Source organism: Hyla sarda, chromosome 5, assembly GCF_029499605.1.
Source record: "Hyla sarda isolate aHylSar1 chromosome 5, aHylSar1.hap1, whole genome shotgun sequence".
Lineage (NCBI taxonomy): Eukaryota > Metazoa > Chordata > Amphibia > Anura > Hylidae > Hyla > Hyla sarda.
In genome coordinates, this window is record NC_079193.1 from 258,302,467 (window position 1) to 258,319,556 (window position 17,090).

Genomic DNA, 17,090 nt, shown 5'->3' on the forward strand with positions numbered 1-17,090 from the left:
TATGTTTCTGATCCTGCATGGTGAAAAGCATAATCGCAAAAAAATTCCAAGCGCTAAAATTGCTGATTTTTGGTTACATTACATCCCAAATAAATCGTGATCAAAACTATACAAAAAAGTGATAGCGTTAAAAACTACAGCTCATGGCGGAAAAAATTTAACCCTAAACATAATCTGTAGGTGGAAAAATTAAAAAAGTTATAGGGGTGAGAACATAGTAATGAACAAAGTTTTTTTTTTTTTGTTTTTTTTCCTTCTTTCAAGTTTAAATTTTTTTTAACCATAAAACTAAACAAAAATTACTCAAATTTGGTATCATTGGAATCGTACTGACCCATAGAATAAACCAGGAATGTCAGATTTACCATATTTTAAACTCTGAAAAAAATATGGAATTGCCCACAATTTTGTAGGGCAATAATTTTTTCAATTTTGCTCTGTATACATATTTTTTTGCCTTTGTAATACACTGTGTGATAAAAAAAAGTGTATTAGTTGAAAGTCCAACTCGTCACGCAGAAAATAAGCCCAAATACAACTTAAGCCAATCGAAAAATTTAAAAAAGTTATGGGTCTTAGAGTGTAAAGAGGAAAAAACGTGAGCCAGAAATAAAAAATTGCCGTGTCATGAAGGGGTTAAGGTAGTTGAGTTGTCTAAACTTCTGTGCAGCTAAAGACTCTGCAGAATCCTCCCTGCAATTAAAGGGGTTCTCCGGTGCTTAGACATCTTATCCCCTATCCAAAGGATAGGGGATAAGATGCCTGGTCGCGGGAGTCCCGCCTCTGGGGACCCCCAGTGATCTTGCACGTGGCACCCCGTTTGTAATCAGTCCCCCTCCCGTAGGCTTGCATTGAGGGGCGGAGCGTGACGTCACACGGGGGCGGAGGCGCGATGTCACACTCTGCCGGCCCATGATCGACAGTAATCAGACCCGGAGCGAACACGCTCTGGGGACTGATTACAAACGGGGTGCCGCATGCAAGATCACGGGGGTCCCCAGCGGCGGGACTCCCGCGATCAGGGATAAGATGTCTAAGCACCGGAGAACCCCTTTAAATGTGGACTAGATAGATGTTTAACCCGTTAACGATGCACTTAACGCACAAGGATTTACATTTACGTCCTATGCATAATGGCGAGCATCAGAGCGATGCTCGGGTCATGCGCGGCAGGTCACGGCTGCTGATAGCAGCCAGTGACCAGCTGGTAATGGTGGACATCTGCGATCGTGCGGATGTCCGCCATTAAACCCTCACATGCAGTGATCAATACAAATTACGGCATCTGCAGCATCGCGGTCACTAAAATGGATGATCGGATCGCCCACAGCGTTGCCGCGGCGATCCGATCATTCAGAACGGCAGACGAAGGTCCCCTCACCGGCCTCCACTGCCTTCAACGGGTCTCCTGCTCTGGTCTGCTCGATCGCAGACCAGAGCAGAAAATGACTTATAGCACTGAACAGTATTAGCAATCAAATGATTGCTATAAATACGCCGATAAGCCGCTGAAGTTCAATGATTTAAAGCGGGCGCTTTAAATCAATGAACTGCAGCGGCTTTGCAGGTGCAGAGACCGCCAGCGCTGCCGGCTTCTCTGCCGGCCCTTCTCTCCCCCTGGCTATCGGCGCCACTGCCCGTTCTCTCCCCCTATCGGCACCGACAGCCAGGGAGAGAGAAGGGGCAGTGGCACCCATTGGCGGCGCCGCCGCTGCCCCACCCCCCCCCATCCCCGGTTGCATAATTACCAGTTGCCGGGGTCGGGTCCGCGCTGCTTCAGGCCTCCGGTGTGCGTCCCCTGCGTCGTTGCTATGCGCTGCAAGGCGCAAAGACGTCACTTGTCATTGCGCCGTGCAGAGCAACGACGCACACCGGAGGCCTGAAGCAGCGCGGACCTGACACGGGCAACAGATAATTATGCAACCGGGGATTGGGGGAGGCACCGTCGCCGGCAATGGGTGCCGCTGCCCCTTCTCTCCCCCTGGCTGTCGGCGCCGCTTCTCTCCCCCTGGCTATCGGCGCCGGCAATGGGGCGCCGGCACCGATAGTCAGGAGGAGAGAATGGGCAGCGGCGCCGACAGCCAGCGGGAGAGAAGCGGCGGCAGCAGGGCTCTAGACCCCAGGAAAGGCAGGGGCAGAGAAGCGGGCAGCGACGGCCTCTCTCCCGCTGCCTTTCCTGGGGGTGTATCGGGGTATACACGCGCATACTTGCACCCTCATTTTACCATGCATATTTGGGTAAAAAACTTTTTTTACCCAAATATCCTTGGTAAAATGAGGGTGCGTGGTATACCCCGATAAATACGATAGTCCCCTATGGGGACATAAAAAGTGTAAAAAAAATTTAAAAAAAGTAAAAAAAATTTGAAAAACCCCCTTCCCCAATAAAAACGTAAATTGCCCCATTTTCCCCATTTCACCCCCCAAAAATTTAAAAATAATATTTAAATTTTATATACATATTTAGTATCTCCACGTGCGTAAAAATACGAACTATTAAAATAAAATGTTAATGATACCGTACGGTGAACGGCGTAAACGTAACAAATTTTTTTTTAAAAGTCCAAAATAGCTGCTTTTTTATAACATTTTATTCCCAAAAATTTTTTTCAAAAAAAGTATTAAAAGTTTTATATAAGCAAATATGGTATCAATAAAAAGTACAGATCATGGCGCAAAAAATGCTCACTCAGACCGCCGCTTATACGGAAAAATTAAAAAGTTATAGGTCTTCAAAATAGGGGGATTTTAAACGTACTAATTTGGTTAAAAAGTTTTCGATTTTTCTTCAAGTGCAACAGTAATAGAAAAGTATGTTATCATGGGTATCATTTTAATCGTATTGACCTAAAGAATAAAGAACACATCATTTTTACCGTAAATTGTATGGCGTGAAAACGAAACCTTCCAAAATTAGCAAAATTGCGGTTTTCTTTTTAATTTCCCCACACAAATTTTATTTTGTTGCACCATACATTTTATGATAAAGTGAGTGATGGCAGTACAACGGACAACAGGTCACGCAAAAAACAAGCCCTAGTCTGTGGATGAAAATATAAAAGTTATGATTTTTTGAAGGTGAGGAGGAAAAAACGAAAAAGTAAAAATAAAATTGTCCTTAAGGCCCAAATGAGCTGAGTCCTTAAGGGGTTAAAGGGGTACTCTGGCTCTAAGACATCTTATCCCCTCTCCAAAGGATAGGGGATAAGATGCCTGATCGCGGGAGTCACAACGCTGGGGACCCCTGTGATCTTGCATGCAGCACCATGTTACAATCAGTCCCCGGAGCATGTTCGCTCCGGGTCTGATAACTGGCGATCACGGGGCCGGAGCATTGTGACATCACAGCCCCGCCCCCCGTGTGACGTGTTCCGGGGACTGATTGTAAAGGGGTGCTGCGTGCAAGATCACGGAGGTCCCCAGCGGCAGAACCCCCGCGATCAGGCATCTTATCCCCTATCCAGAGCTGTTTTCCTGACCTAAGCTCCAAATACCCTGCAGACACATAGCTCCAAATCACATTATTTTGTTTGCCTGCAGCCACCACTGTGGGTGGGGGTTGGAACCTACCCCACTTTATTATAGCATTAGCTGAGAACTCTGCGTTGCCTGGTTTTTCCTTCCTAATCCTTGTTGAGGAGGAAAATCAACAAAGGAGGAAGCTTTTGACTTCATATCCCAACCCCATATCCTGTCCCCATAGCCAGTCCCCCTGTTCCATCCCCAGGTGGGACTGATTTGTGATGAAGATATTGTAAGCTGAAAATGGAAGGGGACCTGGCTTTGTGGGACTGGGCGTGATTTGCAAGCCAGACCGATGCACAAAAAAGGGTAGATAATAAAAGGGGTGGGGCTTAAACAGTGGGCGTGTCTTTGTGAGATGGGGTGTTGCTTGCAAGCCGGACTGACACATTCACCAGAAGATGCAGAGCAGAGCTTGTGGAGTAAGGTACTGGAAGTCCCATATACCAGCATGGGACTTGAAACAAAAACCCATCTTTTATATAAGGGTGTAGGTAAGGGTGAATTTAACTATCATATCTTTTAAATTTGACATATCAGTAATATGTGTACCAGGTATTATTGAAATATCTCCAGACATACAGAAGTTATGTGGGAACATACATTTCCCTCTGATTTGCATGGGACTTTAAACAAAAACCCCGACCCTCACAAATGGGGGTAGTTAAGGGTTAAATTATCCTATATTTTAAGTGGACATATAAAGTAACACGTGACCAAGTATTATCGAAATATCTAAAGACGTTTGGAAGTTATGCAGTAACATATTTCCCATAGACTTGTATGGGACTTTAAACAAAAACCCCGACCCTGGCAAATGGGGATGAGTAAGGGTTAAATCACCTATCCTATGTTTGTTGTTGACATGAAAGTAACATTTGTGCCAAGTTTCATGTTAATATCTTTAGCCGTTTGGACGTGATGCTGGAACATACACACACATTGAGTTTTATAATATATTTTATATATATATATATATATATATATATATATATATATATATATATATATATATATATAAATAAATAAATAAAGGATTGCAGCAGCACACATTGGTCCAAAAAATTGAGGCTCTTAGCGCACTTTTTGATCAAAACGTGTACCCCATCCACCACGGGGAGGTGGCCTCATTTAGGATGGGACCCTAGCACAAATTCTGAGCCTAACACTCAACTATCCACTCACCTCTGCTGGGCATATAGCCTCTGACTGGGTGACATGCTGGATCCATTTAAAACTCCAATATTATAATATATATATATATATATATATATATATATATATATATATATATATATATATATAGGCATCAATGTATACACAGTATGCTGTAAGATTTTTAGCTGTCCACAGTGGTGCCGAAATCATCTAGAGTTTTATTGCTTCTCTCTCTATATTTATAATAAATAATTAAAAAATAACCAGAACAGAATGTTTGATCTACATGGAGGAAGTCAGTAAACTCAAAAAGGTGGAAATTCAGCTTAAGTGGCCAACACAGAAGGGAACTGGACACCAGACTTATAGTTATGGTATTGAGAATACATAAAACAATAAATAGAGCTTACAGTGAGGTAAATCTCCCCCCCCCCCCCCCCCCCCCCCCATTATATTATGCAATATACAGTGTTGACACATGGTTAACCATTCTAATTTCTAGCCATCCACATTACCTGTGTCAGATTCTCGTTCTTCCTCTCTAGGTGGGCTTATAGTGAAGGGCAGTTTACGTTTCATAGACGACTTCTCTTTCATATCTTTCCCCCCTTCAGTCCTATCCAATTTTGGAGTTCGAGCATATGAAGCAATCTTTTCCTTATTCTAAGAAAGAAAAAAAGAAAAAGAAAAATATAGAACACAACATGTATACATATAAAAAAAATAACTTATCTAGCAAGACGAATAGGTGAAACATTTCTGAGCATATGGAATCACCATATTCTACTAGGTCCCTAAACTAAAGAAGGATTGGTCCTAACTTAGATACAAGATTTATTAACCTTAGACCTAATTTACACCACATTCTATGCACATACTGCCAACTTGTCAAAAAGGTGTGCCCCATGTATTTAAAACGCAACATGTTTCCACTGTCTTTAGTGAAGTAAATGTATTCCAATAGAGACTACCTTCGGTCCACCTGAACATTTTTCAGTGTCTGTGTGGGACTCAAAATCTCAGCAGACCACACATAACTGATGCATAAACGCATACATTAGGAAATGGACGGAACGTAGTCATTGGTTCAGTAAAGTCAGTGGGTCCCTTAGAAACACATAAACCGTGGAGCCCTTCTGCTCCACAGGAGGTTTCTGTCCTCCCTGAGCTCACCTTAGGACACCTGTATAACGGTTTGACACGTTTACCGCCCCAGTGTAAAACTAAGAATTGTCCATAACCACATGTAGAATTCTCTAAACATTTCCATACACTCAATGGCCACTTTATTAGTTACACCTTGCTTGTACTTTCGGACCCTCTTTTGCCTTCAGTACTGCCTTGATTCTTTGTGGCATACTTTCTACAATGTGTTGGTCCAAATGGACATAATGGCATCATGCAGTTACTGCAGATTTGTTGGTGGCACATTCATGATTTTAAATATTACGTTCCATCAAATCCCAAAAGTGCTCTATTGGATTGAGATTCTGATCACTGTGGATTGGAATCCTTTGAACTAGTTTCTTGAACTCATGTTCAAGAAACTAGTTTGGCATGATGTGAGCTTTTTGATATGGTGCATTATCCTGCTGGAAGTAGCCTTTAGGCTTTAAAAACTGGGTGCTGTGACACTAGTGTGTTGGCGGTCACACCCAGGTGTATTGCAGGACCGTCCAGTTCTGCATTAGCCGCTGTCAGACACTTTCCTAAAGTGGCCACGGCCAGAGCTGCTGATCTTGAACAGGCAGCCCGCGCTGCACCCACTTGATCAGTGAGCTCAGCTGCAGTGGCTGCTGGGACTGACGAGTGATGCCCCTGATGGTGCTCTGTGGAGCTGCGCAGGAGGATGTAACTTGTCAGTGCACTGCGTGCATGCCAGACACCTCTAACTGAAGCCTGCAGGAGCACAGGTCTGGAAAAAAAAAAAAAAAAAAAAAAGTGTCCCTAACATGGAAGGTGTGGAAAGCTCTGCTTTAGAAGATGGGTCCAATGTGTTTTTAGAGGGATGAACATGGTATGCAACAATAATCAGGTAGGCTGTCGTGTATAAACAATGCTCAATTGGTATTAAGGGACTTGAAGTGTGCCAAGAAGAAGTGCGTCAAGGTTTGACGTGTTGTGCATTCAGAGATGGCATTCTGCATACCTTGGTTGTAATAAGTGATTTTTTGAGTCAATGCTGACTTTCTGCAATCTCGAACCAACATGACTTTTCTCCTCTGACAAACAAGGCATTTCAGCCACACAACTGCCGTTCACTGGAAATTTTCTCTTTTTCGGACCACTATGTAAACTTCAACTCTTGGAATGGTTGTGTGTGAAAATCCAAGCAGATCAGCAGTTTCTGAAATACTTAGATCAGCCAATTCACAACAACCAAGCCACATTCAAAGTCACTTAAATCCCCTCAGTTTTCACTTCGGAAACTTGTCTTGACCAAGTCTACATGCCTAAATGCATTGAGTTGGTGCTATTTGTGTTAACAAGCAATTGAACAGGTGTACATAATAAAGTGCCCAGTGAGTGTATGTAAGCTGTCTGTCATCAACTCTTTCCTAGCCAAAAAGTGCCCCTGAATCTTCACATGCAGTAACTTACAGTGCATAGTGAAAGTATTCAGCCCCCTTGAACTTTGACCTTTTGCCACATTTCAGGCTTCAAACAAAGATAAAACTAATTTTTGTGAAGAATCAACAAGTGGGACACAATCATGAAGTGGAACAAAATTTATTGGATATTTCAAACTTTGTTAACAAATAAAAAACTGAAAAATTGGGTGTGCAAAATTAATCAGCCCCTTTACTTTCAGTGCAGCAAACTCTCTCCAGAAGTTCAGTGAGGATCTCTGAATGATCCAATCTTGACCTAAATGACTAATGATGATAAATAGAATCCACCTGTGTGTAATCAAGTCTCCGTATAAATGCACCTGCACTGTGATAGTCTAAGAGGTCCGTTTAAAGCGCAGAGAGAATAATGAAGAACAAGGAACACACCAGGCAGGTCCGAGATACTGTTGTGGAGAAGTTTAAAGCCGGATTTGAATACAAAAAGATTTCCCAAGCTTTAAACATCCCAAGGAGCACTGTGCAAGCGATAATATTGAAATGGAAGGAGTATCAGACCACTGCAAATCTACGAAGACCTGGCCGTCCCTCTAAACTTTCAGCTCATACAAGGAGAAGACTGATCAGAGATGCAGCCAAGAGGCCCATGATCACTCTGGATGAACTGCAGAGCTCTACAGCTGAGGTGGGAGACTCAACAATCAGTCTTATACTGCACAAATCTGGCCTTTATGGAAGTGGCAAGAAGAAAGCCATTTCTTAAAGATATCCATGAAAAGTGTTGTTTAAAGTTTGCCACAAGCCACCTGGGAGACACACCAAACATGTGGAAGTAGGTGCTCTGGTCAGATGAAACCAAAATCGAACTTTTTGGCAACAATGCAAAACGTTATTTTTGGCGTAAAAGCAACACAGCTCATCACCCTGAACACACCATCCTCACTGTCAAACATGGTGGTGGCAGCATCATGGTTTGGGCCTGCTTTTCTTCAGCAAGGACAGGGAAGATGGTTAAAATTGATGGGAAGATGGATGGAGCCAAATACAGGACCATTCTGGAAGAAAACCTGATGGAGTCTGCAAAAGACCTGAGACTGGGACAGAGATTTGTCTTCCAACAAGACAATGATCCAAAACATAAAGCAAAATCTACAATGGAATGGTTCACAAATAAACATATCCAGGTGTTAGAATGGCCAAATCAAAGTCCAGACCTGAATCCAATTGAGAATCTGTGGAAAAAACTGAAAACTGCTGTTCACAAACGCTCTCCATCCAACCTCACTGAGCTCCAGCTGTTTTGCAAGGAGGAATGGGCAAAAAATTCAGTCTCTCGATGGGCAAAACTGATAGAGAGACATACCCCAAGCGACTTACAGCTGTAATCGAAGCAAAAGGTGGCGCTACAAAAGGTATTAAATTAAGGGGGCTGAATAATTTTGCACACCCAATTTTTCAGTTTTTTTATTTATTAAAGTTTGAAATATCCAATAAATTTTGTTCCACTTCATGATTGTGTCCCACTTGTTGTAGATTCTTCACAAAAAATTACAGTTTTATATCTTTATGTTTGAAGCCTGAAATGTGACAAAAGGTCGAAAAGTTCAAGGAGGTCGAAAACTTTCACTATGCACTGTAATACAGTTTTGTTAGTTTCAGTTCCTGACACAAGCATTGGCTATTATCTGCTGGTAACTGTGGGCAGTCATTAAAGGGGTAGTCCAGTGGTGAAAAACTTATCCCCTATCCTAAGGATAAGGAATAAGTTTAAGATCGAGGGGGGTCCGACCGCTGGGGCCCCCTGCGATCTCTCTGTACGGGGGCCAGGCTCTCCGGCCAGATAGCGGGTGTCGACCCCCGCACAAAGCGGCGGCTGACACGCCCCCTCAATACATCTCAATGGCAGAGCCGGAGATTGCCGAAGGCAGCGCTTCGGCTCTGCCATAGAGTTGTATTGAAGGGGCGTGTCGGCCGCATGTTTCGTGCGGAGGTCAACATGCCCCCTTCCCGCGGGCTGTCGGGGCTCCGTACAGGAGATCGCAGGGGGCCCCAGCGGTCGGACCCCCGCGATCTGCAACTTATCCCCTATCCTTAGGATAGGGGATAAGTTGTTCACCACTGGGTCACCACTGGACTACTCCTTTAACCATATTACTTCATAGCTGACCATGCATATTTGACATGTGTTGGTTTAACTCTCCAATTTAGCCTGGAATAGGGCTGCACGATTTGGGGAAAATGTGCGATTGCGATTATGGGGGTAAATATTGTGATTTTGATATGCGATTGCGATATAATAAACAGATGGTGAAATCTCCCAATTTCATGTCCAATCGAATCCATTGTATGCCCTATCCCCCATTTTATATAGCCATTCACCTTATACTATGAGGGGAATGGCTATATGAAGTGGGAGTATTGGCTATAGAAAGGGAAATGGCTATATGAATTGGGAATGGGCTATAGAAGTGGAATAGGCTATAGGAGGGGAATGAGCTATATAACATGAGGGGAAAGACTATTTGAGTGGAATGGTTATGGGAGGGAAATAGCTAAATTACATGAGGAGAATGGCTAAAAGGAGGATAATGGGCTATAAAATGTGAAGGGAATGGGCTATATGAGGGAAAATGGCTATATTAAATGAGGGGAATAGATAGATAAAAGTCATATAGCCATTCTCATTTAATATATCCCATTCCCCTCCTATATCCATTCTCATTATTTCACATATCCCCTTCCCCTCCTATAGAACTTCTCCTGTAGCCATCCCCCTCCTGTTATATAGCCATCCCCTGCTATAGCCATCCCCTGCTATAGCCATTCTCCTCCTATAGCCATAAAATGGGGAATCATTTAAATCCTCCTCTATTTCATGTCATGGACCGTGACTGGCCTGTGCACCCACTGACCGGCAGCGTTCTGTTGCTCCTTCCCATGCGGATGCAATGACAACACCATAGAGTGCTGGGAGGAAGTAACTTTAAATCACTTCCTCCCAGTGCTAGGCACTGCTGGGAGGAGCAAAGTTCTGCACACGCCGGCAATCAGCTGATGCCGGAGCCGCAGTACATACAAAATCATCTGGGACACGTGAAGCCAGGGCAAGCTGCCACCGCTACCGTCACGAGAGCCATCGGACCCGCACCACCAGAGCCGGTGAACCCGTGGCTGCAGTAATAATCGCATAATTTTCCCAAGGCCAATATTGTCATATCGCAATCTGCAATTATCGCGATTCGATTGCAGTTGCCATATATTGTGCAGGCCTAGCCTGGAACATGTAAATAGGTTTATGGTGGCCTCCAGACTGAACATGTCAGAGTAGGGAAGGATTGCACCGGTTGGATTTCATGAGCTGAACATGTACGGTATAGAAGTGGGGGGGGGGGATTTAGAAGTCGTGATCAGTGATAAGTATATGTGCGTTTGGCTGACAGCTATGTATGTATGGCTTGCTTTAGTTTATGCACAGAATTTCAAACAAATTTAGGTAAAGAAAAATATAATGCTGTTTAACAACATACTATAAATTTAAGACAGGTGTGTGTGCACGAAGACCATATGCCGGCTGTGTACCAGAGTATGGTGCCTTCATTGTCACAGTTGTTCAGAGATATTGTCTCTGGAAGCAAAGCTTCTGGAGAAGAATACCTCTAATAAAGCATTCAATGGAGCATGTAAAGATCATATGACCCAGACAAAACACCTGCAGTAAATGTGAGGAACACAGAGATACATGAGTAGTCCACACATATGAACATATCAGCTGTTCTATTTTCATGTCTATTGTAAAGGGTTTTTCAGTTGAATTTTCCGTTGTGAAAAGTTATACAACCAATAGGATTTGTGCTAAAAACTTTGGCCTAGATTTATCAAACTGTGGAGAGAAAAAGTGGAGTGATTTTTCCACAGTAACCAACCACAGATTTATCACAACTTGTGCCAGAAAGGGGTTTAATTCATTTCACAAATCTATATCTGTTCATAACAACCAAAATTTTTAGAAATCTTAAAATATATTAAATTTGGCACATTTTACTCCAGTTTCCTTTGGATTAATACTTTCATATTAAATGTCGTTCTTCCTAAATTAACCTTTTTTGTGTTTCAACTTCCTTCTAGTGACCACTTGTCCCCAATCTCTGGAAAGAACTGAAAAAGGCTTCCACTCATGGTCTCCATTCAGCTTGGCTGAGCTTGAGAGGATCTGCAGAACACAATGGCAGAAAATCCCCAAATCCAGGTATGTAATCCTTATGGCATCATACCCAAGAAGACTGGGGGCTGTTTTTACTGCCAAATGCGCATGAACTAATTACTGAGTTAAGGATCTGAGTACTTTTGTCAATTCAATATCCTAGTCTTTTCTTTTCAGTAAAATAGCAAAGATTTGTAACAGTCTGTTTTTATTAAGGGGTATTGAGAATAAAACAATTGGGGGGGGAAAAAAAAAACATTTTTTTGTCTTATTTTAGTACAAGTCTGCCACATAACAAAATATGAAAAAGATAAAGGGTCTGAAGATTTTCCAAGTGAATAGTACAAGCTTTTATAAAGGCTAAGAGCTGCTCTCCACTGCGTCAAGGTAACCCTGACATAAAACATGTGAAGTGGCTCAGCTTGTGGATAATAAACATGTTCCTGTACAAGTGAAAACTACTGAAGGGCATTTAGTACACATGGGGAAAAAAACTTTTAATTGTCAAGTTTAACAACTCATCTCAAGACGCATTTTTATTTTCAGTATGAGCACAATATCCCAAATACACTGAATACCGCCAATAATTGAATATTCTGCATACATTCCTTTTCTTTTGCATTTGTCTCACTGGTTGTGAGAAGAGCTAAACACAGGGGTGGCTTTTATACTAAACTCATTGAATTTTACTAGTTAATCTTGACCTTTTACATTATGCATTTCACTGTAGTTTATACTCCATAAAGACATATATGTATGTTTAAAGGATCAGACGTACACAATTAAACAATGAAGGCTTAAAGTGCAGAATTACAGACAGAACTGCAAGAAATTCACCAGCTGTTTTCCGTGCATTCCAGCAAGCACAGAAAGACATCCGGAACATCCAGACCCAGCTGCTAGAGACATGGAAAAATAGGATATATTTCACAAAAACAACCTATTTAAGGGAAAAGCAAATGAAAACATCTGGTGCCTTTGCCACAGTTTGTCCAAGTCTTAATGAAGCTGCTTCTCTTACCTTTCGCCCTGATGGTTTCTCAACCATGATGTTGCAGTCACTGTCTGAATTCTCACTTGGATTCACTTTCGCAGACAATGTTTTGGGCATCTTATTACATAGTCCGTTTCAACACCAAATCGGGTGGATCATTATGTGCCTGGGGAGATAAAGAGAGGCATTTTATGTACCAGTAAAAATGAGAAAATAATCTCACAACTGAAGTGCTAGGATGTGAGAAATGGTCCTCTTTACCCTTCATAGTGCCCATCATTGTGACACGCTCATACAACTGCCTTTTTCCCACTGTATAAGCATTTGTCTCCTAAAAGAGTACCTGTCACCAAACTAAACTTTTAATATATTGTTCCTTATGTAATAAGACACTTTGCTGTTTACTTGCTGTAAAAATTCTTAACCTTTATAGGTTTTTAATGTGATCGAAAAAACAGCCACTAGGTGGCTCTGTTCTGTTTCCTGCGCAAGTCAAACAGTTTGGTCTCCTCCCAGCCTGGCAGCAGACCAAACTCAGGAAGTACATGCAGGGCATGGGGAGGCACAGCTCTCACAGGCTTAAGGCTGGGTTCACACCACGTTTTGTTAAATACGGCTCCCGTAGACGGTTGGGAGGAGGGGGCGGGGCTTAATCGCGGCACCCGCACTCAGCCGTATTCGGGAACCGTATTTAATGTATGTCTATGAGCCGACCGGAGTGAACCGCAGCCTCCGGTCGGCTTAGTTTTCGGCCGTATGCGGTTTCCCGACCGCAGGCAAAAATGTGGTCGACCACGTTTTTGCCTGCGGTTGGGAAACCGCATACGGCCGAAAACTAAGCCGACCGGAGGCTGCGGTTCACTCCGGTCGGCTCATAGACATACATTAAATACGGTTCCCGAATACGGCTGAGTGCGGGCGCCGCGATTAAGCCCCGCCCCCTCCTTCCAACCGTATACGGGAGCCGTATTTAACAAAACTTGGTGTGAACCCAGCCTTAGGGACGTTGTGCCTGCTGGGGAACCTTCACTTTCTCCTGCCGGGAGCTCACACAATGTAAACAAGGGGAAAGGTACAATACAGAGCTTTTTAAAGCTCAGTACTTAGTATTCGAGAATATATGAAACTTTGTAATAGAAATAATGCCTCCCCACTTACCAGACTCCTTTTCTCCTTATCCCCCTGTTCCTAAACTCACTGAAATCAGATGGATCAACTTACTGAAGTATCAAGTTACAGCTGCCCACACAGGTCTATGGGGGCCGGGGGGGGGGGTTGAGGAAAGCTGAAATAGCAGAGAAGACCAAGAAAATCTGAAAGTGTGTGCGACCGTGTACAATGTATAAGAGACATCATAGCAGATAGTCTTCTCACACTAGCTCAGAGACAACTGAATACTAGAGATAAAGCCTGCAGGAGAGGAAAACTGCCATATACTATACAATATATCTATCTATCTATCTATCTATCTATCTATCTATCTATCTATCTATCTATCTATCTATCTATCTATCTATCTATCTATCTATCTATCTATCTATCTATATAGCTATATAGCTATATAGCTATATATCTATATATCTATATATCTATATATCTATATATCTATATATCTATATATCTATATATCTATATATCTATATATCTATATCTCTCTCTCAACGCGCGCGCGTGTGTGTGTGTTCCACAAAAACCTTCAAACGGCTAAAGATATTAACATGAAACTTGGCACACATGTTACTTATATGTCAACAACAAACATAGGATAGGTAATTTAACCCTTATATATATATATGTTACTGCATAACGTCCAAACGGCTGGAGATATTTCGATAATACTTGGTCACATGTTACTTATATGTCCACTTAAAATATAGGATAGTTAATTTAACCCTTAACTACCCCCATTTGTGAGGGTCGGGGTTTCTTGTTTAAAGTCCCATGCAAATCAATGGGAAATGTATTTTCCCACATAACTTCCGTACGGCTGGAGATATTTCAATAACTGGTACACATATTATGGAGCGGGATAGGAGGAGCGGGATAGGAGGAGCGGGATAGGAGGAGCGGGATAGGAGGAGCGGGATAGGAGGAGCGGGATAGGAGGAGCGGGATATGAAGTCAAAAGCTTCCTCCTTTGTTTATTTTCCTCCCCAACAAGGATAAGGAAGGAAAAACCGGGCAACGCCGGGTACTCAGCTAGTGTGTGTGTGAATATATATATATATATATATATATATATATATATATTATTTAGCTAGTGTGCTACTCCCCAAGCATACACATACCACCTATTATAAAAATTTAGTGGAAACACTGGTTATCAGACATGAGCAGAACTAGAATACAAAATGCTGAAACCAAAATGAAAGCATTGGCTGGTGGGGGATTAATTAGGTCCTCGAAAAGCACTTAGAAAACAGAGCTTTTTCTAGACAGAACAAACCCACCGCCTGGGCTTTAGTTTTGGTTTCAGTGTAATTTTGCTCATATCTGTTAGTAACCAGTAATGCGGCTATGCCTAGCTATACAGATTTGGTTTAAAAATTGACAAGCATACATTCACCCACTGACCATTGTAAATAAAGTCTGATCAGACAGGATAGAAAATGATGGATACTATGAATATTGGTCTGCAAGTTTGCTCACTAGCAGGAGACAACAAGGGCCTATTGTGATCACCGCTTTCTTCCACCAAGTGAACTGTGTCTGCCTGACTAATGTGACACAGGCTCTTTCTATATTCACAGGAATTTACTGGGTGGAAAAAAATGGTCCCTGAAAAGCAGTTACTACACACAGAGAATGCAGATTTTGATCATTTTAAAGTTGGCACTGATCTGGATCTATGACTCCTACGGATATGAAAACTGATTCATAGCTCAAAACCAAAAATAAATAAATAAAAATCTAAGTAGGAACCTAAGATGCTTGGGCTCTCCTGAACAACATCCCATTAGCTACAGCACTACTCCTCAGATGTCACACACCAACAATTTCATGCCCCACCAGTGTTTCCTAACAAGTGTGCCTCCAGCTGCTGCAAAGCTACAACTCCCAGGATGTTCGGGCATGCTGGGAGTTGAAGTTTTGCAACAGCTTGAGGCACCCTGGCTGGAAAAATGATTTTTCTTATAAATAAAATACAGGGGGAAAAAAAATCCTATGAAGAGGAATAAATGCAAACAATACACATTACCCCTATGCACGGGGAAAACATATAAACAATAAAAAAATATCCCATCAAGAAAGATAAAGGAAAAAAGTGTGTTTTGGACTATGAGAGAGAGGGCCTAAGTAAAGGCCAGGGAGGATGGCCTGAAAAGAATAATAAAAAAAATAAAATAGTAAAAATAAAAAGTAAATAAAAGCATTGGGGGGGGGGGGGGGGGGGGTTGAGATCCTGAAATGTTGTCCAATAAAGCTATGTCTGTCAACTGGCTCCAGAAAGTTAAACAGATTTGTAAATTACTTCTATAAAAAAATCTTAATCCTTTCAGTACGTATGAGCTTCTGAAGTTAATGTTGTTTTTTTCTGTCTAAGTCCTCTCTGATGACACGTGTCTCGGGAAACGCCCAGTTTAGGAGCAAATCCCCATAGCAAACCTCTTCTAAACTGGGCGGTTCCCTAGACACGTGTCATCAGAGAGCACTAAGGCTATGTTCACACTACGGAATTCTCACGGAATTCCACGGTCTCCGCGAGACCCGTTCACACTGCGGAATTTCTGCGGCGGACAATTCCGCCGCTGAAATTGTTCCGCGCAAAGAAAGAACATGTTCAGCGAGTGGAGATTCCGTTGTGTGAATGGGGCCTTAGACAGAAAAGAACAACCGTAACTTCAGAAGCTCATAAGTACTGAAAGGATTAAGATTTTTTAATAGAAGTAATTTACAAATCTAACTTTCTGGAGTCAGTTGATATATAAAAAAAAAAACTTTTTTCCTGGATAACCCCTTTTAAGGGTGGAAATTTTTTTTTTTTTTTAATGAACTGATGCCAGAAAGTTAAACAGATTTGTAAATTACTTCTATTAAAAAATCTTTACCCTTCCAGTAATTTTTAGCAGCTGTATACTACAGAGGAAATTCTTTTCTTTTTGAATTTATTTTTTGTCTTGTCCACAGTGCTCTCTGCTGACACCTCTGTCCGTGTCAGGAACTGTCCAGAGCAGCATTGGTTTGCTATGAGGAATTTCTCCTGCTCTGGTCAGTTCCTGATACGGGCATCAGGTGTCAGCAGAGAGCACTGTGGACAAGACAAAAAAGAAATTCAAAAAGAAAAAGAATTTCCTCTGTAGCATACAGCTGCTAAAAAGTACCGGAAGGGTAAAGATTTTTTAATGAAAGTAATTTACAAACCTGTTTAACTTTCTTGCACCAGTTGATAAAAAATATGCAATAAAAATTATACCCATGATATCCTATTACTGTTGCGCTTAAAAATAAATAAAAAAAAATTATAATAAATTCGCAAACTTTTTTAACCAAATTAGAATTTAAAATTCCCCTATTTTGAAGACCTATAACTTTTTCATTTTTCCGTATAAGCCGCAGTATGAGGGCTCATTCTTTGTGCCATGATCTGTACTTTTTATTGATACCATATTCGCTTATATAAAACTTTTAATCCCTTTATAAACTT

The 17,090-nt window shown here is 41.9% G+C and overlaps 1 protein-coding gene across 6 annotated transcripts in view; it reads right to left on the reverse strand.

Annotated features, from left to right (window-relative positions):
* The window catches only part of ANKRD12 (ankyrin repeat domain 12), a 124,448-nt gene that overhangs the window by 69,487 nt on the left and 37,871 nt on the right, over window positions 1-17,090 (reverse strand). For all 6 annotated transcript variants that reach the window (XM_056521578.1, XM_056521577.1, XM_056521576.1 and 3 more), the window contains exons 2-3: window positions 12,473-12,611; window positions 5,196-5,343 (exon numbers count right to left, since the gene is read on the reverse strand). In XM_056521578.1, coding sequence (XP_056377553.1) covers window positions 5,196-5,343; window positions 12,473-12,562 — 238 coding nt within the window. In that variant the 5' untranslated portion in view covers window positions 12,563-12,611. The remainder of the gene's footprint in view (window positions 1-5,195; window positions 5,344-12,472; window positions 12,612-17,090) is intronic.